This window comes from Bison bison, unplaced genomic scaffold (genome assembly GCF_000754665.1).
Source record: "Bison bison bison isolate TAMUID 2011002044 unplaced genomic scaffold, Bison_UMD1.0 scf7180017864331, whole genome shotgun sequence".
Taxonomy (NCBI): Eukaryota; Metazoa; Chordata; class Mammalia; order Artiodactyla; family Bovidae; genus Bison; species Bison bison.
Window position 1 is genome coordinate 3500487 of NW_011494903.1, and position 22929 is coordinate 3523415.

A 22929-nucleotide genomic window follows, 5' to 3' on the forward strand; every position below is an offset into this window, starting at 1 on the left:
AAGACTCTTATTGATCATCAACATCTGCCATATGTACAGAATAAAGTGTCATGTATTTAAATCATCTGCCCAAAACAGGTTCCTTAACTGTTTCATGATTCTGTACCCTCATCTTTAAAATGAGGATAAGGATAAAGCTTACCTCAAGAGGTTAATGTGAGGATTAAGTTAGTTAATTCCACAAAATACTTAGAATGATGCTGGGCACATCATCATTCAGTACATGTTAGACATTGTCTCCTTTTTGAGTTCAGTAATAATGTCTAGGAATCTAAGTCAGTATGTTTCTTACAAAATAACAAAATTGGAATTTATTGATGATATTGACAGATATTATTGAATAATTTCCAACTAAATATATTAAACAGGTATTGAACTGAGGGACGTACAGAGATGCCTCGGGTTTGATCTGGATTTGTCTCTGAAGGTTGGAGTTGAAGTTACAGGAAATTTTGATTCAAAACTTTGCTCAAAGAAGGGTATGGGTCAAACAGGTAAGTATGACTTAACTTACCAGGGTAAAAAGAAGGAAGAAATGTCCATGAGAACGGCCCTGTCACTATGAGTCTTCTTTATTGTCTCTCTTCTTTATGTAAAAACAAAGCAAAAAAATAAAAGTGTTTAAAGCTATTTTTTTTTTTTTTTTTTTTTTTTTTTTTTGGCTGAGCCACACCAGCTTGTAGGATCTTAGTTCTCTGGCCAGGGATCGAACGTGGGCCCTTGGTGGTAAAAGCATATAGTCCTCACCACTGGACTACCAGGAAATTCCCCAAAACTATTTTATCTTTATAGTGTTTCCCAAATGGCTATAAACACAAGTAACCTGGGGACATATATTCAATGGCTGAGCCCTGAAGTGCACAGCTCTGGTGGTGGTCACTGTAGATTTGTATATTTACCATGACAATGGTAGAATACCCACAGTAGAAAAATATCTTGAGGAAAGTTTTCTTTATTTTCCCCTAATTTTAACAAAGCTTCTGAATGGCCTAAAGGAGGTGCTGTCTGTGTCCATCAAGAGAGGAGAAGGCCAAAGCCATCTCCTTAACACCCTAATTTTCCACCTGACTCAAAATCCCTAATTCATCCTCACCCAACTGGTCAAAAAGTACAAACTTCCAGTTATAAGATAAACACATACTGTGGATGTAATATACAATATGATGACTCTAGTTAACACTGCTGTGTGATATCTTTGAAAGTTGCTAAGAGAATAGATCCTAAAAGGTCCCATCATAAGGAAAAAATCATTTTTGTAACCATATGAGGTGATGTGTGTTAACTAAACTTTGTGACAATCATTTTGTAATATATATATATGTATGTATGTCAAGTCATTATGTTGTCCACCTTAAACTTACACAGTGTTGTATGTCAATTATATCTCAATAAAACTGGGTGAAAACGGAAAAATCCCTACTCCATCCTTAACATTAAGTCAGTACATAACTTTTTAAAGAAATGTAAATTGCTTGGTATAAATATTACTTCTGTTGCTAATCATTGGCAGATTTATAATCAAGAGTGGTGCTGGAGTTCTCAATTTTTCATTCTGACCAGAAATACTTGAGAGCATTCTCAGAAATACAAATGCCTACGATTCACCTTTAAAGAGTCAGCTGATAGTGGAGAAGTAGAGGAGAGGAAAACCTAATATTTTTAAAAGCATACCAGTCACGAACATGTGGTCGTGAATGAAAACTACTGCTGAAGTGAAAAGAAAGCTGACCTTGCCATCAAATGTCCTAATTTCAAAATTTGACCCTGAAGCTTACTATGTGGTCTTGGGCTAGTCACTCCACCCCTCTGAGGTTCAGTTTTCTTATCTATAAAAATAAGGAAGCATAAAAATATCATCTTGAAATTAGATTTTTAGTTCAAAAAATTCACAATTCTAAATGATTCACCCAAATCTTTTTAAAGTGGTTTGGCCTGGGAGAGACTGAGGGAGAAATATGCAAAAAAAAATGTGGTGGAAAAACCTGTGCTTTTTATTTTATTCTTTTTTCATATTCTTTGATATTTTATAATATTAGAATAGTCAATGCAAATGTATACAAAATATAAAATATAATTATGAAGGTAAGTCTTCAACAAAAAATGCATGCAATCAAGGTTCATGTTGGACTTCCCTGGTGGTCCAGTAGTTAAGAATCCACCCCCAGTGCAGGGGATATGGGTTTGATTCCTGGTCTGGGAAGACTTCACATGCTGTGGGGCGACTAAACCTATGTACCACAACTCCTGAAGCCCATGTGCTCTAGAGCCCATGCTCCGCAACAAGAGAAGCCACTGCAATCAGATGCAGTTGCAACTGGACATTAGCCTCTGCTCACCACAACTAGGGAACGCCCATACAGCAACGAAGACCCAGGGCAGCCAGAAATGAATAAATTTATTTTCTTTAATAGAAAAGTCATGTCCCCATGTGTGCCCATGCTTAGGTGATGAACTTTAAATTATTGTGTTGCGTGTGTTCATCTAGTCACGTCCAACTCTTTGTGACTCCGTGGACTACAGCACAGCAGGCTTCCCTGTCCCTCACCGTCTCCTGGAGTTTGCCCAAGTTCGTGTTCATTTAAATTCTTAATGTATCTTAAATATCATTCCATTTATATTTTCTTTTAAAAGATTGAAATCTATAATTGTCTACTAATAAAAATTATCCTTGGATCTCTTCTTGGCCTTTTGGCTAAAATCAAGTGTAAAAATTACCCTTGGAGATTTGGGGTGAAAAAATTACCTAAGTAATATCTATAAGTAAAATTCAATAAATGTACTAGAACTATACCTTGTGAAAGGGTTCAATAAATATTTATCAAATATCACACAACTATACACACTTTACTTATGTCTTCTTTCTCTTCTCAGAAACGAACCCAGAGGCTGACCTCTTCGATGATGTTATTACCTTCATAAGAGGAGGAACCAGAAAATACGCAACTGAACTGAAAGAGAAACTTCTCAGAGGAGCCAGAATGATCAATGTGACTGACTTTGTAAATTGGGCCGCTTCCTTAAATCATGCTCCGGTGCTCATAAGCCAAAAAGTAAGAAATACTTATTTTCAAATAGAAGATTTTGTCATTTTTCTGACTAAATGTAACTTCATCTGAAAGGCATGTGAATATCAAAGTCACTCACTCACACCCCATCCCTGAAAGCAGCATGGCATAGAAGAAAGGTGGGGAATGGGCATCAGACCCTCGCAGTCTCTGTTCCTCACTAGATGTGTCATATTTTCTGACTTCTGCAATGCTGAGTTCTACAGGGCTCCATGTGTACTTTAAGACTTAGTATGATTGCTTATATAGAGACTATAGCACAGATTGGTACAAAATAGTTGCCCAGAAATTGTCAGTTCCCTTCCAACTGAGCTGGTTGTTCCTTGCCTTGAAGTGACATCATACCACCCTTTTCAACATAAGAGAATCATATTTATCAAGGGCCTGTGTGAAAAAAAAGTTCATAAGTCCTCAGAAAGTAAGACCAAGGATGAGAAATTCTCATGGTTAGGAAATCCTTTCCTTTTTGTTTCTTGATCATAATAGTCTTCAGTTTATAAACCTTTTGGGACTTTACAGTCTGGTGCATATTCCTAAGGGGGAAAAAATGGCATTATAACTATTAATAAAAAATATAACTGTCAATGTTATTTAGCCTCATCATTCTCTCCCCAAACTAACTAAAAAGGTATATGTTTTCCTTTACTGCTTATTTTCTTCCTGATATTGTTAGAAAGTATTTTTCCTACTTTCTTCTATGAAAGTGAAAAGTAAAAGTTGTAGTTGCTCAGTCCTGACTCTTTGCAGCCCCATGGACTGTAACCCACTAGTCTTCTCTGTCCATGGAATTCTCCAGGTAAGAATACTTGTGTGGCTAGCCATTCCCTTCTCCGGGGAATCTTCCCAACCCAGGAATCAAACCCAGGTCTCCTGCTTTGAAGGCGGATTCTTTACTGTCTGAGCGCCTTTTCCCTGTCAGTTTCACAATTGTCTTCCCTCTGGTCAAATTTATCTTTGATTGACCCATACTTCCATTTTATTAACTCGAGCTATAAACATGTTGACATTTTTGATAGGACTAGTTATTGGAGAATTGGGTTTCTTCATTCTTCATTACTGTCTTTAAAGGGAGTGAAACCACCAAAGCTACCTCATTTATGTGATTGAGAAACTCAGAAACTGCAAAATTATGATGGAAATCTATGAAAATCTAGCCAGTTGTAAATGTGCAAACACATCCATGAAAGACTTCAAATATTTTGTTCAAAAGCTAGGATAAAGAGAAGAAAAAAGCTAACCAAAATTAAAATCAGAAGAGTTCACTCTTATTTTGTCATATTTAAATAATATTTATACTCATTATCTTGAACTCAGTGAAATAAATCTGTCAGAAGATCTTAAACAGGAAAATAATTGGTTGAGAATTCCCTGGTGGTCTAGTAGGTTAGAACGCTGTACTCTCACTGCCAAGGGTCTACATCTGATCTCTGGTGTGGGAACTAAGATCCCACAAGCCGAGTGGCCAAACAAACAAAAGAATTGATTTAAGTAGAAGTTTACATTCAGTTCATGCATTCATTCGTGCTCAGTCATGTCTGACTCTGTGACCCTATGGACTGTAGTCCACCAGACTCCACTGTCCATGGAATTATCCAGGCAAGAATACTGCAACAAGTTGCCATGTCCTCCTCCAGGGGATCTTCCCAACCCAGGGATCAAACCTGTCTCTTGTGTCTCCTACATTGGCAGATCAAGTCTTTCCCACTGTGCTACCTGTGAAGCCCTTACATTCAGATGGACATCTAAAGTGACTTGTCTTCTCATCTCTACAAAAAAAGTTCAACTGTTCTTGTATGGATCCAAGATTGTTCTCTGAGGAGGTCTTAATAATAATTTATCATATTCTGTTACTGTTGTTGTTCAGTCACTAAGTCATGTCCAGTTCTTTGCAGCCCCATGGACTGCAGCATACCACGCTCCCCTGTCCTCCATTATCTCCCGGAATTTGCTCAGTTTCATGTCCATTGAGTCAGTGATGCTATCCAACCATCTCATCTTCTACCACTCGCTTCTCCTTCTACTTTCAATCTTTTCTAGCATCAGGATCTTTCCCAATGAGCTGGCTGATCACATTAGATGTCCAAAGTATTAGAGTTACAACATCAGTCCTTCCAGTGAATATTCAGGACTGATTTCCTTCAGGATTGACTGGTTTGATTTCCTTGCTCTCCAAGGGAGTTTCAAGAGTCTTGTCCAGCACCACAGTTCAAAAGCATCAATTTTTCAACACTCAGCCTTCTTTATGGTCCAGCTCTCATATCCATACATGACTGCTGGAAAAACCATAGCTTTGACTCTATGGACATTTTTTGGTAAAGTGATGTCTCTGCTTTTTAATATGCTGTCTAGGTTTGTCATAGCTTTCCTTCCAAAGAGCAAGTGTCTTTTAATTTCATGGCTGCAGTCACCATCTGCAGTGATTTTGGAGCCCGAGAAAAGAAAATCTGTCACTGCTTCCACTTTTCTCCCTTCTACTTGCCATTAAGTGACAGGACCAGATGCCATAATCTTAGTTTTTTTCATATTGAGTTTCAAGCCAGCTTTTTTACTCTCCTTTTTCACTCTCATCAAGAGACTCTTTTAATTCCTCTTCACATTCTGCCATTAGAGTGGTATCATCTGTATATCTGAGGTTGCTGATATTCCCTCTGGCAGTCTTGATTCCAGCTTGTGAGTCATCCAGTCTGGTATTTTACAACATGTACTCTGCATATAAGTTAAATAAGCAGGGTGACACTATACAGTCTTGTCATACTCCTTTACAATATTGAACCAGTCCATTGTTCCATGTCCACTTCTAACTGTTGCTTCTTGACAGGCATACGGGTTTCTCAGGAGACAGGTAAGGTGGTCTGGTACTGCCAGTTCTTTAAGAATTTTCCAGTTTGTTGTGATCCACACAAAGGCTTTACATAGTCAAAGAAGCAGAAGGAGATGTTTTTCTGGAACTCCCTTGCTTTCTACATGATCAAACAAGTGTTAGCAATTTGATCTCTGGTTCCTCTGCCTCTTTGAAATCCAACTTGCACATCTGGAAGTTCTCACTCCATGTACTACTGAAGCCTGGCTTGAAGGATTTTGAGCATAGCCTTGCTAGCATGTGAGATGAGAGCAATTGCACAGTAGTTTGAACATTTTTTTGTACTACCCTTCTTTGGGTTTGAAATGAAAACTGACCTTTTCTACTCCTGTGGCCACTGCTGTGTTTTCCAATTTTGCTGACATATTGAGTGCAGCACTTTAACAGCATCATCTTTGGGATTTTAAATAGTTCAGCTGGAATTCCACCATCTCCAATGGCTTTGTTCGTAGTAATGCTTCCTAAGGCCTACTTGACATCACACTCCAGAATGTCCTAGAGCTGCTGCTTTTTTTAAATCTCAAGTCAATAAAGTACCTGCTGAAGACTTACTACTGAATTTACTAGAATTATTCAAAGACCTTCATCAGCTCTGTCAGCTCAGTACTACTGGCTGGATGCAAAATACAGTTTATTCTATTTTTAAGGACAACTATTGACTCCCATATTTTTAGACTAGTAGGCATTTCATCTTCCTGATGGCTCAGTTGGTAAAGAATCCACCTGCAATGTGGGAGACCTGGATTCAATCCCTGGGTTGGGAAGATCCCCTGGAGAAGAGAAAGGCTACCCACTCTGGTATTCTGGCCTGGAATATTCCATGGACTGTATAGTTCATGGGGTCGCAAAGAGTCAGACATGACTGAGTGACTTTCACTTTCACTCAGGCATTGTATCTAAAATATCTGTATGTTTCTTTCTTCAAGAATTGGAAGCTTGGATTTTTCATATTAATGTTCTCCCTGAGAAAAAGTCAACCATAGTGAGTCCACCATGAAACATTTCTTAAATTCATCTTATTATAGAAGAAATTCAGAAAATAGTAAAATAATATGAACTCTTTGACTCTATATGGCTTTTAAACCTCTAAAGAGACTTGAGATAAAGCTTAATTTAATCTTGAAATAGATTCCAAGTTATTTTGCTCTTATAAATGTAAGGTCCTTTGGTTAACTGGCATTTCCATGAGATAATTGAACAATCTATAGTCATGGATTTATTCTCTGGTAATTGAAGCATTCTATTGTCTGTGTATTATGACATGTCCAACTACTGGGATGACCATAATAAAACAATTGGCCTTTCTAGTCAATTATGAAAAAAATGGAAAAACCCCTCCCTACCCATATTAAACTGGTTTATATTTAATTCACTGTAGCAATCTACATCAATTATCTAGGTATTTATGTTGCAAATAGTTTCTCTTGGAGAAAACATGAGAAAGTTACATCAGTCTAAATTAAAAGCTGCTTAAATATATTGCTGAGATTTTCTAAGCAAAGCACTTGGTTTTATTTATATTTATTTTCCACACTAAAGTAACTATGACCATGCTATATTGGGTATAATACTGTGACTTTGATTACCCTTTTGTTTGTGTGTGCTTCAGCAGACCCCAGATCACTTCTTGAGGAGTGTCTTGGCCCAGCCCAAGAATTGTCCTTCAGCCCTTCTCTGAGGAGGAGATAAGCTAGGTCACCCTTCCAGTACTGGTTTTGTCATAGTCTTCAGCTTTCATGAAAATATACTATTCCCATTTCCCGCTTGCCTGAATGTTAACATAAATGGCCCTACATTTTGCCTCAATAGAATACCTGAATTTTGGTTTCTTTAGCTTATTGCCACAAACTAGTTATTAAAATGTCAGCTGAGTGAAATTACATTTAGTAAGGATTGCCTGAGAGATATAAAGTTTATGATTTCCTCTAGAGCAGTAGTAGTAGAGATGAATCAGTATAGGTAGCATATAGCATATTGACTTCCTGCAGAGTTTTATTTTTGCATTATAAAAACGAATTTATGCTTGCTTTATTTACTGAAAGGATATTAGATAATACAACATCCTCTTTATGATAAATCATGGGAGATATTACTCTTCATTCTCAGTGTCAAGGATCATTTTGTTTCTCTTGAGAATCAAGTGAGCTTTTCTTACATGCATGTAATTTAAAATTCAGTTGTCTTATTCAACTTGCTAGAATTTATGACTCACTTCATGCACTGATGGGTCCTCCTGCATGACTTTTGTGCATTTTTGTTGCTTTTGCCTTCATCTTGCCTTCGCCATGCATTCTCAATTCTCCTTTCCCTCATTTCCCTCAGCAGCTCTTATCCACCCACATATCAAGTTCTATTAAGCTCTTTCTGGAGCAACTTTAAGTAAGAATGAATTAATTGATCTACCATTTTTGTTTATCATGCAACTCTTAGAACGATGCACCAGATGTTAAAAAAACATCAGAAGAATTTTAAAGAGCTGTGGTACCAGCGTTCTACACTATAGTCATTACAGTTATAGTGACGTCATCCCTAACTCCCTTGTATAGCAGTTTAAAACAAAACACTTTTTCAACACACTACATTTGGTTCATATAGTTGCATTAAGTGGACATCAAGAAACTTAAGTGTAGTTAATATCAAACTGTGTTGTGAATTCATTGTATTTTAGCATGTCACATGATAGATTACATCTACTGAAAATTCATAAATTTTATGAATTAGCAGTAGGATTCAGATTTTCACTATGACATCTTTACTTGGGAGAAAGAAACTTCTACTGAAAATGGTAGAAAGAGAACAGTTAGCTAGTATGAGAGAACAATGAAAACTGTTTTTTTACTTAACAGAAGGCCAAAGTTCATCAAGGGGGAAAAAGTGTGGCTCTTAAAGCAAACTTCAAGAAGTGCATTTTCACTGTTTTTTGTCTTCTTTTGGGATTCTTGACTCCAGGGGTTCCTCTAAAACTATTTACCATTGCATGTCCTTCCTTTTTATCTCTTTGAACACTGTTTATGAATTTCATCCAAACTGTATTTTGGATGTGCCCCTCTAATCCTGTATCTTCAGTTATCTGGCCTTGACTTTCCTTTGAAGGGTAAAAACAAGATGGATTTCTTTTCTTGAAAATCAAAATAACGCCACCACATACTTATGCTGTTTGTGCTAATGTGGCAACACTGTTAAGAGGTTTCTTTCTTCCAATTGAATATGTCAGAGTTGGAATCTGAATCCTACGTGCTAATTCATAGAAGACTCTACTGAGGGACAGTTGTGGGGACTTTGTAGGAGTTCTTGATGTGTTCAGGATATGAGCCTATTCTAACAGTGTTACAGACGTCTTCTTTCACTGCAGGACTCTCACCCTCCAGTGGCATTCTTTTTTGTTAGTTTGTTTTTATTGGCTGTGCCATGTGGCATGTGGGGATCTTTGTTCCCCAATCAGGGATCAAACCTGCATTTCCTGCAGTAGAAGCTCAGACCACCAGGGAAGCCCCTTTTCTAGTTTTTTATTTTATTTTTTATTTACTTATTTTGGGCTGTGTCAAGTCTCAGTTGCAGCATGCAGGAACTTTCATTGTGGCATGCGGGCTTCTCTGTAACTGAGGCACAAAAGCCCCATGGCGTGTGGAATCTTAGTTCCCTGACCAGATATCCAACTCATATCTCCCACATTACCAGGGATTCTGTCAGAGTAGCTTGAGGCTTGAGGTGATTTTATTTTCTTCCAAAGAAAATACATATTTATATTTAAAAAGCTTCTGGGGTACTGACCCAGGATTATGTTTAAACTGGCTGCAGTCTTTGCCAGGGCTTCCTCAGTTCCAATTCCCGCTTACTTCTGGGGCTCTAGTCCTTGAGTCTCAACCGAAAACACAATTTGTTTACTTTTGTTGTTTCTGAATTCCAATCTTTTTCCCAGCCCAGTAACATACTGCCTTACCTCTTAGCTCCTCTTCCTGATTTAGGAAATGTATCAAGGGGACTGTTAACCCAAAAGTACTGATCTCACCTCACTGAATTTCCACCACCTCCCTGGTCTTAGCTTAGTCATTTTTTGTTATCTTGTTAGTTCTCTGGGGTCTTCAAGTGGATTTTTAAACTTCACTTTTATTTACTTGTTCAGCTTTTCTCATTGTCCTCAGAAAAAGGATTGGTTAACATTATTTAATCTATCATTACTCTTCTGCAGGAATTTGTGATATATTTTTTAATCTCATCTTTCTTGAGTCTTTAGATTCTAATTTCTTCTAAATTTTGCTATCTCATTTCAAAGTACTAAGCCACCAAAGGGTCTCATTTGCGACCCTATGGACTGTAGCCTGACAGGCTCCTCAGTCCATGGGATTCTCCAGGCAAGATTACTGGAGTGGGTTGCCATGCCCTCCTCCAGGGAATCTTCCAAATCCAGGGATTGAACCCAAGTCTCATGTCTCCTGCATTGGCAGGTGGGTTCTTTACCTCTAGTGCCACCTGGGAAGCCTATATATGGTTTATATAGATTTATAAAACATAACTCTATATATTCGATATGTGTTATATATGTAACAGTACTGTAAGAATTTTTTTTTAATTCTGCACTATATTACTAGTCTTTTTGTCTTTACACCCTCAAATCTCAACTTCATAGTCATTTTCTCAGGAAAGCTTTTCCAAACTTCCCTGATTCAATTGTGGCAACTGTGTATCTTACTTCAGGAATTTAAGGGTACAAAATAAATCACTTTGCTTCATTTATTTAAGTATAATTAAATTTGACATTTCCACCCTTCCATGCTGCTGGAAAATTCATCCGTCATTCATTTGCTGGATGGGTTCAGGGTGGTTCTTGTTTGTCCAGATGTTTCTCTTTGGTAAATAAGGATAGGATATATAAGTATTTAGTCCATTGTGGTCACCCTGATGACCTCATGGTTCAAGTTTACAAGTTTACTTGACATCAATGGTTTCAAACGTTCCATGCCAAGATTGTGCATTGGAGACATTGACAAATCTGTAGCCTGGTCCCTGATAGCCACCTTCCCTAGGGGCCCTTCAAAGATTTCACTACTTGCCAAAACAGCTGTTAGAGATCTAGTTATGGTTCCTGCTACTTGAAGTATATGCTGACTCTATCCCCTTCCTGGACTGGAGGCAAGCTCTCCCTCAAAGGTAATAAGAAATTTGTTTTTAGAGACATGCTGGACTTGGCATCACACATAAACCTCTTCTTAGACAAGAGATCACAAGCACTTGTCTACCTTCTGGAAAGGGGAGACAGACAAAGAGCAGCAAAAAGGATTCACAATAAATATGTCACTAAATTATCCTGCAGTATCAGTCTTCTTTCCTCAGTAATGGGCTTCCCTGGTGGCTCAGACAGTAAAGAATCCACCTGCAATGCAGAAGACCCAGGTTTGATCCATGGGTCGGGAAGACCCCCCCAGAGAAGAAAATGGCAACCCACTCCAGTATTCTTGCCTGGACAGAGGAGCCTGGCAGGCTACAGTCACACAGAGTCGGACATGACTGAGTGACTAACACACTTTATCTCTATAATGGGATCTCCATGGTTACAGAGATCATGGCTACTTTTGATCACTACTATAGGCTTAAAAACTAACATCATGTTGTTGTCAGTCACTCAGTTGTGTCCAACTCTTTGCGACCCCATCGACCATTACCTGTCATGCTCCTCCATCCATGGGATTTTCCAGGCAAGAATACTGGAGTGGGTTGCCATTTACTTCTCCAGGGGATCTACCCAACCAGGGATTGAACCCAGGTTTCCCGCATTGCAGGCAGGCTCTTTACCATCTGAGCCACCAGGTCTTAAAAGCTAACATTATAGCTGGCAATAGTAATCATTCAATAAGCCTTTGTTGAATTAATGAATCAAAGAATAAATAATTTAGTCAAAAATATTACATAAACTAAAATATTAGTCAGTAGGAAAAGACCTAAAATTAAACGTTTTTCTCTCTTGCAGCTAGTTCCGATATATGATCTGATTCCAGTGAAAATGAAAGATGCACACCTCAAGAAACAAAATTTGGAAAGAGCCATTGAAGACTACATCAATGAATTCAGTGTAAGAAAATGCCAACCGTGCCAAAATGGAGGGACTGTGGTTCTGCTGGACGGAGAATGTGTGTGTTCCTGCCCAAAAGAGTTCAAGGGAGTTGCCTGTGAAATAAAAAAATAGAAAATTTATAAAGGTGAGAACAACCTCTTAAACATCATTAAGGACAAAAATATGCATTTGGGAACTATTTAATTTGAAAGCTAGTTCTTCAGTTAATTTGCACTAAGCTTCTAGATTAGCCATATAAACAAAGGATAAAAATGGAATGAATAGTGGAAATGGACAAGTCAGCCTTTATGTGTCATTTAGCACACAGTTAACCTCTACCTCTTCCTCTAAATAGAGCTATAGACAATAAATTATAATGATCGCGTTACTTTTTTAGTTATAAAAATTTTACATAAAGGGAAAAGTTTACAGAAGTCTAACAAACATCCAGAAACTCACCATGTGAATATATGTGTGTGTATATGTAAATATATATATACAATAAATACTTCAGAACCCCTTTATAAGAAAAATAATCACAGATACAATAGAGTACTTTGTACCACATCATCTCCCTGCAAAAAGCCCAAGTTGATTCTTGTCTCCCACACAACTCAGATACAGTTACTGTCTTCTTCTTCCCGTTTTATTGATATAGAATTGATGTACAGCACTGTATGAATTTGAGTATAGCATAATTATTTGACTTACATTTCACTTACCAGATTATCACAGTAAGTTAGGTGAACACCCATCATCTCATCTATTAATACAAGATTAAAGAATTAGAAAAAAAATATGTTTTCCTTATGATGAGAACTCAGGACTTTCTCCATTAACAACTTGCATATAATGTGTAGCAGTATTAATTATATTTACCATGTTGTACCTTATATCCTGAGGTCCTCCCTGTAGCTCAAAAGGTAAAGAAGCTGCCTGCAATGCAGGAGACCTGGATTCGATCCATGGGTCAGGAAGATCCCCTGGAGAAGGAAATGGAAACCCAAAGTAGTTATTTATCTTCTAATCGGAAATTTTTACCTTTTTGACCATCTTCATTCAATTTCCCCTCTTCTTATCCCCATCTTCTGGTCACCACAAATGTGATCTCTTTCCCTATGTGTTTGTTTGTTTATTTGGTTGGTTTTGAAGTGTGCTGCTGCTGCTAAGTCGCTTCAGTTGTGTCCGACTCTGTGCAACCCCATAGAGAGCAGCCCACCAGGCCCTGCCGTCCCTGGGATTCTCTAGGCAAGAACACTGGAGTGGGTTGCCATTTCCTCCTCCAATGGTTTTGAAGTATAATCAACCTATAACGCTATGTTAGTTCTTGTTACACAACATAGTTATTCGATATTTCTATAAGTTTCAAAAGAATCACCATGATACGTCTAGTTATCATCAGTCACCATACAAAGATTAAATAGTTATTGACTGCATCCCTTACACTGTACATTCGATACCCCTGACTCATGCTTTGTACTCCTTAATCTCCCTCACCTATTCCTCGCCTTCTTTTACCCTCCTCCCCTTACAGTCACTTTCATTAAGTTAGGAGTATTTCCTTCTGGTCCATATTTTTCACTTTTTCCAAATACATCTGTGCCAATGGGAAAATATCCAATGTTGTTTGGGATGGTTTTTTAATTTATATACATGGTGTTCACTGAATTTTAATTTTTTAATTTTAACTTTCCTATCCTCCCTGGTGGCTCAGACGGTAGAGTTGGCCTGCAATGCAGGAGACTCAGGTTCGATCCCTGGGTTGGGAAGATTCCCCTGGAGAAGGAAATGTCAACCACTCCAGTATTCTTGCCTGGAGAATCCCATGGAAAGAGAAGTCTGGAGGGCTCCAGATGAAGAAAACTGAGATTCTTCACTTTTTACAGCTAATCATCTGAAATTATATTTCAATATTTTGCTTTCTTCAAGGAGGAACGACTTTAGCCATCTTTCTAAAACTGAGGATTTACTAGGTCTTTCATTCTGGTAGAATTAATTAGAATCCTAATAGATAAGTAAGATTTAGCTCAACTGTTAATTATCATAAGATTAGCTAGTTAGATTAATTTCTTTTGAAAATCATAACTTACTTTTTTATTGAACAAGCAGTTTCCTACAACAAAATGTCTGAAACAATTATTCAGTTTCCTCAAAGATTTCACAGCCTCAAGTTTATCATTCAACCATACTTTCAACCAAGGTCCATCTAGTCAAAGCTATGGTTGTTCCAGTAGTCATGTATGGATGTGAGAGTTGGACTATAAAGAAAGCTGAGCACCAAAGAATTGATGCTTTTGAACTGTGGTGTTGGAGAAGACTCTTGAGAATCCCTTGGACTACAGGGAGAACCCACCAGTCCATCCTAAAGGAAATCAGTCCTGAATATTCATTGGAAGGACTGATGCTGAAGTTGAAACTCCAATACTTTTGGCCACCTGATGCAAAGAACTGACTCATTTGAAAAGATCCTGATGATGGGAAAGATTGAAAGTGGGAGGAGAAGGGGATGAAAGAGGATAAGATAGTTGGATGGCATCACTGACTCAATAGACATGAGTTTGAGTAAGCTCCGAGAGTTGGTGATGGACAGGGAGGCTGGCGTGCTGCAGTCCATGGAGTCACAAAGAGTCGGACACGACTGAACTGACAGAAATTTTTTTTTGTATTTACAAAGAAAATTTAAAAATTGTCATATTACAAGTGTCTTTTGCCCTTCTTAGCAAACACAGAAACTCAGGAATATGCTAACAATATACATGTTAATATTTCTCAGAAATTTTAGTATAACTGATTTACCCTATATACTAACTCTGTCTCTCACCTATCTAAAGTGTCAATCCTATGTTCTGTATTCCAAGCAGCATTTGTAGCAAAAAATTCATACTCAGGACCTCTGTTTTCTACCTGTTTCTCTATATGTGGAATATTCTTCAGCTTTCTGTAATTTCTTCAGCTCCGTCTTCTAATTTTTCAGTTATTTTTTTTTCAGCTGCATATAGACTATATCCTATAACCAATGAGCATTTTCTCAAATTTATTTTAATTATAAACTAATTATAATTAATTATAAATAAATTTAATTTCTATTTGTTTGTTTGTTTGTTTTTTTAAGTCTGTTTTTTTCTTTCCTGGCCTACTGGATGTTTCCCATTTCTATTTCTTTAAACATGCTGGAGGTGGTTTAGTCACTAAGTTGTGTCCAACTCTTGTGACCCCATAGCCTGCCAGGCTCCTCTGTCCATGGGATTTTCCAAGAATACTGGAGTGGGTTGTCATTTCCTTCTCCAGAGGATCTTCCCGACCCAGGGCTCAAACCTGGATCTCCTGCATTGCAAGCAGAATCTTTACCTACTGAGCTATCAGGGAAGCCCTTTGAACATGCTAAACATGTTCATATAAAAGTCTCTCTCAGATTGACCTAGGATATATAGTTTCTACACGTACTCATTCTCATGGCATTTTTTTCTTCCTTGAGTATTAATAGTTTTTTTATCTCAGGCCTAGTCTTCAGTGAAATTTGTTTCCTGTGGGAACCTTGTATATTCTGGCTAGAGATGGTAATCCTAGGGTTGTTTGTCTCTCGGGATATCCTGTTGTTTTTATCACTTCGTGCCAGTTTTTCATGTAAATTTCTTGATTTGGATTCTACATTTTGTATTCATGGACAATGACAATCAAGGTCCCTCCTCCTATATATATCACATGCTTGAAACCACTGGTGTCTTCTGGCTGACTTTTCACACCTGACCATGAGTTCCTCACTGAGACTCTAGACCACAGGGAAACCTTTCTTGCTGACTCTTTCCTTCATGGAAGCGCTTCTCGGCATCCAGTTTTCTACAGAACGTTCCGTTCCACATTTCCACATACACTGAACTGACCCCCACCATGAGGCTGAAAACCTTAGGACGCCATCTTTCTTTTTGCATACTATTTTCTTAGGGTGGAAGACTCTGCAACTTTATCCTCCTTAAACTAATCCAACCTCCCTCTCCTTATGTGTTTCTACTTCTCCCAGACCAATGGCTCTCAATCTAGTTGTTAATTGTATCAATATTAACCTGATATTAACCTATTAGCTTTTTTAAAGGGCAAAATAGAAATATAACAAAACAGATATCCACCCCCAAACCAGTTAAACTGGAACCTGTGTGGTGGATCCTGGGTTGCCATGGTTCTTTTTTTCTTCTTTCTCTCCCTCTCTACCTTTGCTTTTCTTTCTCTCTTCTTTTAAATCCTCTGGTTATTCTAATCTATTTAGCCAAGGTTAAAAACCTCTATTCTGGACCCAGGTCAATTAACACCTCTGATGAAATCTCCTCCAGCATCTCCAGGCATCCGTTCTCTATCTATGTGCTGAGCACGTCCCCCCTGCTCTTTAAGCACTAATCACATTTACTCTCCCAACACCAGATGAACATCCCCTCTAGTTTGGAAATGCATCTTATATCTTAAACCTCACTGTCTTCCCAGCACCTGAACAGTATCTGGTATATCATAGTTCAACAGGATAAAAGGATGAGTAAATGGATGGGTGGATTGACCCAACACTGAAGCTCTATTAATCATTAAGATTTGATAATCCTTTTGTTTTTCTCTAGGATTGCAGTTGAAAAAAAAAGTAGAGCTGTTGGTTTCCCTGGGATCATATGGAAAGAAAAACACCAGCACCTTCCAGAGATAGTTCTTGCTGCCAAATGAAAAGCAACATGCTTCATGAAAATCCTACCAACCTCTGAAGTCTCTCTCTTAAATCCACAATGCTTCTTTTTCTCCTTCAATTCCCATGATGTTTCCATTTGTTATTCCCTAATGAGGAGAGTCAGCAGTGAGGTACGCCAGGACTTCTTTCCCACACAGCTAATGCCAATCTCTGGCTAGCAAAACAAAATTGAATTAAAAAGAGAATGTTGGTTTAAAAGACTTTAAAGTAATTGTCACAGTTCTTCATATGATGAGTATGTTCTGCCAGTTCCATTACCATGAGTCTGAACCATGCAATTTTGCTCTTGTTTACATTCCTGTGTCTTGTTCAGTCATTCGTGAATACGAGCACGCATTCATTCTGCAAATACTTGCCGAACACCTACCACAAGCACCGAACTCTGCTTTTTAAGTCTTAGCTTTGTGATTTAACTCTACACCTCCAGAGGAAAACATGTATTTGTAACCAAAAACCATTAACTTAAATCATATGGAATTGTCTCTATTCAGTCATATTTTACCAAAGACAAAACAAAACCCAGGAATTTCATATGGCCAAACTTAATATGTAGCCTTACATAATTCTATGTAAGATAAGTCAACCTACATAATAAGCTAATCAACAGAGCTGATTGTACACTTTTATTCATTAGATAGCATGGTGCTTAAGATCTGAGAGTTTTTGAAAAGGTCTGACAATCCTTAAATAAAAAGAAAGAGGAGAAGAAGGAAAAGGAGGAGCAGAAGGAGAAAAAAAGAAGAGGGCTCAAACTACAAGGGAAAAATGCAAACTCAAAATTGATAAATTTTTAATTAAATGTCAAGAATTAAATGTCAATTTAATTATTAAAATGCTAATTTATAATTAATAAATAAATTTAATTAAATGTCAATTCTCATGTCTTCACTAATTTTTATTCTTTTTATTAATAAACTTTTCACACTTTTGTAAATAATTTAAGTTCGTTTTTCTCACTTAACAGAAATTTTCAAGAATGTACATGATTGTTGAGAGATCACAATACAAATAATTTTAAAAGCAAATTTTTTCACTGCTTCATTTATTGTTTAATTGGACGATAATCAACACAATGTTGTGTTCATTTCTGCCATACATTGACATGAATCAGCCATTGATATACATACGCCCCTTCCCTCTTGAACCTCCCTCCCACCCCTCTAGGTTGTCACACAGCACCAAATTGAGCTCCCTGCATTATATAGCAAATTCCCACTGACTATCTATTTTCCATATGGTAATGTCTATGTTTCAATGCTACTCTCTCAATTTGTCCACCCTCTCCTTCCCGCACTTTGACCAAAGCCTGTTCTCTATGTGTGTCTCTCTATTGCTATTCTGCAAATAGGTTCGTCAGTACTATTTTCCTAGATCCCATATATATGTATTAATATAAGATATTTGTCTTTCTCTTTTTGACTTACTTCACTCTGTGTAACAGGCTCTAGATTCACCCACCTCACTAGAACTGACTCAAAGTCATCCTTCTCTACGGCTGAGTAATATTCCATTGTATATGTTTACAACTTCTTTGTCCATTTGTCTCTCAAGGGACATCTAGGTTGTTTCCATGTCCTGGCTATTGTAAATAGTGCTGCAATGAACATTGCAGTACATGTGTCTTTTAGTATTGTGGTTTTCTCAAGATATATGCCCAGTAGTGGCATTGCTGGGTCCTATGGTAGTTTAATTCCTAGTTTTTAAAGAAATCTCTGCACTGTTCTCCACAGTGGCTGTATCATTTTCATTCCCACCAACAGTTCAAGAGGGTCTTATTTTCTCCACACCCTCTCCAGAATTTATTGTCTGTGGAGTTTTTTGATGATGGCCGTTCTCACCAGTGTGAAGTGATACCTCATTGCATCTCTCTAATAATAAGCTATATTGAGCATTTTGTCATGTGTTCATTGGCCATCTGTATGCCTTCTTTGGATGTCTGTTTAGGTTTTCTGTCCATTTTTTGATTGAGTTGTTTGGTTTTTTGATATTGAACTGCATGAGCTGTTTGTATATTTTGGAGATTAATACTTTGTCAGTGGCTTTATTTGCAATTAATTTCTCCCATTCTGAGAGTTGTCTTTTCATCTCAATTATGGTTTCTTTTGCTATGCAAAAGCTTTTAAATTTAATTAGGTCCCATTTGTTTATTCTCATTTTTATTTCCATTACTTGTAGGAGGCAAGTCATAGAGGATCTTGCTGTGATTTGTGTCAGAGGTTCTGTCTATGTTTTCCTCTAAGATTTTTATATTTTCTGGTCTTATATTTAGGTCTTTAATCCATTTTGAGTTCATTTTTATGTATGGTGTTAGGAATTGTTTTAATTTCTTTCTTTTACATGTAGAAGTCCAGTTTTCCCAGAACCACTTATTGAAGAGGCTGTCCTTTCTCCATTATGTATTCTTGCATCTTTTGTTAAAGATTAGGTGCCCATAGGGGCATGGGTTTTTCTCTGGGTTTTCTATCTTATTCCATTGGTCTGTATTTTTGCTTTGTGTCAGTACCATACTATCTTAATGACTGCAGCTTTGTAGTTAAACTGAAGACAGGAGGATTGACTCCTCCAACTCCATTTTTCTCTCTCAGGATTTTTTTTTTTTTTTTTTTTGAGATCTTTAGTGTTTCCACGGAGAAGGCAATGGCACCCCACTCCAGTACTCTTGCCTGGAAAATCCCATGGACGGAGGAGCCTGGTAGGCTGCAGTCCATGGGGTCGCACAGAGTCGGACACGACTGAATCGACTTAGCAGCAGCAGCAGCAGTGTTTCCACACAAATTGTGATTTTTTAAATTCTAGTTCTGTGAAAAAATGCCATTGGTAATTTGATAGGGATTGCACTGAATCTGTAGATTATTTGGGTAGTGTAGTCATTTTCACAATATTAATTCTTCCAATCCAAGAACATGGTATATCTCTCCATCTAATTATGTTTTCTTTAATTTCTTTCATCAGTGTCATAGTTTTGTGTATACAGGTCTTTTGTCTTCTTAGGTAGGTTTATTCCTAGGTATTTTATTCTTTTAGTTGCAATGATGAATTGAATTGATTTTTTAATTTCTCTGACTTCTTATTGTTACTGTACAGAAGTGCAAGGGATTTCTGTGTATTGATTTTGTATCCTGAAACATTACTAAATTCACTGATAAGCTCTAGTAATTTTTATAGCATCTTTAAAATTTTCTATGTTTAGTATCATGTTGTCTGCAAACAGTGAGAATTTTACTTCATTATCAATCTGAATTCTGCCTATTTCTTTTTCTTCTCTGATTGCCATCATCAGGACTTCCAAAACTATGTTGAATAATAGTGGCAAGAGTGAGCACCCTTGTCTTATTCCTGATCTCAGAGGAAATGTTTTCAGTTTTTCACCATTGAGAAAATGTTTGTTGTGGGTTTGTTATATATGCCCTTTATTATGTTGAGGGGAGAAGGCAATGGCACCCCACTCCAGTACTCTTGCCTGGAAAATCCCATGGGCGGAGGAGCCTGGTAGGCTGCAGTCAGTCCATGGGGTCCCTAAGAGTCGAACACGACTGAGCAACTTCACTTTCACTTTTCACTTTCATGCATTGGAGAAGGAAATGGCAACCCACTCCATTGTTCTTGCCTGGAGAATCCCAGGGACAGGGGAGCCTGGTGGGCTGCCGTCTATGGGGTCGCCCAGAGTCGGACACAACTGAAGCGACTTAGCAGCAGCAGCATGTTGAGGTAGGTTCCTTCTATGCCTATTTTCTGAAGAGGTTTTTTTTTTTTCATAAATGGGTGTTGAATTTTGTTGAGAGCTTTTTCTGCATCTATTGAGATTTTCATATGATTTTTATCTTTCAATTTGTTAATATGAAGTATCACACCATTTGTGATTGATTTGCAAATATTGAAAAGTCCTTGCATCCCTGGGATAAGCTCAACTTGAACATGGTGTATGATCCTCTTAATGTGTTGTTGGATTCTGTTTGCTAGAATTTTGTGGAGGATTTTTGCATTTATTTTCATCAGCGATATTGGCCTATAATTTTCTTTTGTGTGTGTGATGTCTTTAGCTTTGGTATTGGGGTGATTGTGGCCTTGTAGAATGAATTTGGAAGGGTTCCTGCATCTGCAATTCTTTTGGAAGTGTTTGAGAAGAACAGACATTGGCTCTTCTCTAAGGATTCTTTCACAGAATTCTATCAAAAATTATTTGATGTAATTCACCTGTGAAGCCCTGGGCTTTTGCTTTACTACTACTACTACTAAGTCACTTCAGTCGTGTCAGACTCTGTGTGACCCCAGAGACGGCAGCCCACCAGGCTCTGCTGTCCCTGGGATTCTCCAGGCAAGAACACTGGAGTGGTTTGCCATTTCCTTCTCCAATGCATGAAAGTGAAAAGTGAAAGTGAAGTCGCTCAGTTGTGTCTGACCCTCAGCGACCCCATGGACTGCAGCCTTCCAGGCTCCTCCGTCCATGGGATTTTCCAGGCAAGAGTACTGGAGTAGGGTGCCATTGCCTTCTCCAGGCTTTTGCTTTAAGGGAGTACTTTTTTCCTATCACAGTTTTGATTTCAGTGATTGTGATTGGTCTGTTCAAAATTTCTATTTCTTCCTGATTCAGTCTTGGAAGGTTGAACTTTTCTAGGAATCTGTCCATTTCTTTCAGGTTGTCCATTTTATTGGCATATAGTTGCTCATAATAGTCTCTTATTTTGTATTTCTTTATTGTCTATTGTAACTTCTCCTTTTGCATTTCTAATTTTGTTTGAGTCTTCTCTCTTTTCTTCTTCATGAGTCTGGCTAATGGTTTGTCAATTTTTTTTTTATCTTCTCGGAGAACCAGCTTTTAGATTTATTGATCATTACTCTTGTTTCTTTCATTTCTTTTTCATTTATTTCTGATTTGATTTTTATGATTTCTTTCCTTCTACTGACTTTGGGGCTTTTTTGTTCTTTTTTCAGTTGATTTAGGTGTAAGGTTAGATTGTCTTTCCAATGTCTTTATTGTATCTGGAGATAGGATTGTATTACTATAAACTTCCCTCTTAGAACTGCATCCAATAGGTTTTCAGTCATCACACTTCATTGTCATTTATTCTAGGTATTTTTCATCTCCTCTTTGATTTCTTCAGTAACCTGCTGGTTATTTAGGAGTATATTATTTAATCTCCATGTGTTTGTGTTTTTTACAGTTTTTTTTTCCTATAATTGATATCTAGTCTTATAACATTATGGTCAGAAAAGATGCTTGATATGATTTCAGTTTTCTTAAATTTACTGAGGCTTGATTTGTGACCCAAGATGTGATCTATCATGGAGAATGTTCCATGTGTACATGAGAAAAAAAGTGTATTCTTCTGCATTTGGATGTACTATCCTGAAGATATCAACTGGCCCATCTAAGGCAATGTGTCACTTAAGGCTTGTGTTCCCTTATTAATGTCCTGTCTTGATGCTCTGTCCATTGGTGTTAGTGGAGTGTTAAAGCCCCTACTATTATAGTGTTACTGTCAATTTCCCCTTCTGTGTCTGGTGGGGTTTGCCCTGTGTACTGAGGTGCCCCAATGTACATAAATATTTACAATTGTTATGTCTTCCTCTTGGATGAGGCTTCCCTGGTGGTTCAGTGGTAAAGAATCCACCTGCAATGCAGAGGACACAGGAGACACGGGTTCAATCCCTGGGGCAGGAAGATGCCCTGGAGTAGGAAATAGCAACCCATTTTCGTATTCCTGCTCGGAAAATCCCATGGACAGAGGAGCCTGGCAGGCTACAGTCCATGGGATCGCAGAGCCAGACACATGTAAGCATGCATATGACACAAATTGGTTCTACTCACTTCTTTCAATTTTCCCTCTTATTTCTGCTAGTGGTCACCTTATTTGTTGAGATGCCCCTATGTTGGGTGCATAAATATTTACAATTGTCATGTCTTCTTGTATTGATCCCTTGATTACTATGTAGTGTCCTTCCTTATCTCTTGTAAGTCTCTATTTTTAAGGTCTATTTTGTCTGACATGAGAGTTGCTATTCCAGCTTTCTTTTGCTTTCCATTTGCTTGGAATATCTTTTTCCACCCTTACTTTCAGTGTGTATGTGTCTCTAGATATGAAGTGGGTCTCTTGTAGACAGCATAAATATAGGTCTTTCTTTTGTATCCATTCAGCCAGTCTCTGTTTTTTGGTTGGAGCATTTAACCCATTTACATTAAAAACAATTACTCACATATATGTTCCTATTGGCATTTTCTTAATTATTTTGG

The 22929-nt window shown here is 37.7% G+C and overlaps 1 protein-coding gene across 1 annotated transcript in view; it reads left to right on the forward strand.

Annotated features, from left to right (window-relative positions):
• The window catches only part of C9 (complement component 9), a 67311-nt gene extending 49740 nt beyond the window's left edge, over positions 1 to 17571 (forward strand). Inside the window, exons 8-11 of the mRNA XM_010853736.1 lie at positions 369 to 494; positions 2872 to 3050; positions 11891 to 12119; positions 16576 to 17571. Of these exons, the coding sequence (XP_010852038.1) occupies positions 369 to 494; positions 2872 to 3050; positions 11891 to 12106 (521 nt within the window). The 3' untranslated portion in view covers positions 12107 to 12119; positions 16576 to 17571. The remainder of the gene's footprint in view (positions 1 to 368; positions 495 to 2871; positions 3051 to 11890; positions 12120 to 16575) is intronic.
• The last annotated feature ends 5358 nt before the right edge of the window (positions 17572 to 22929 follow it).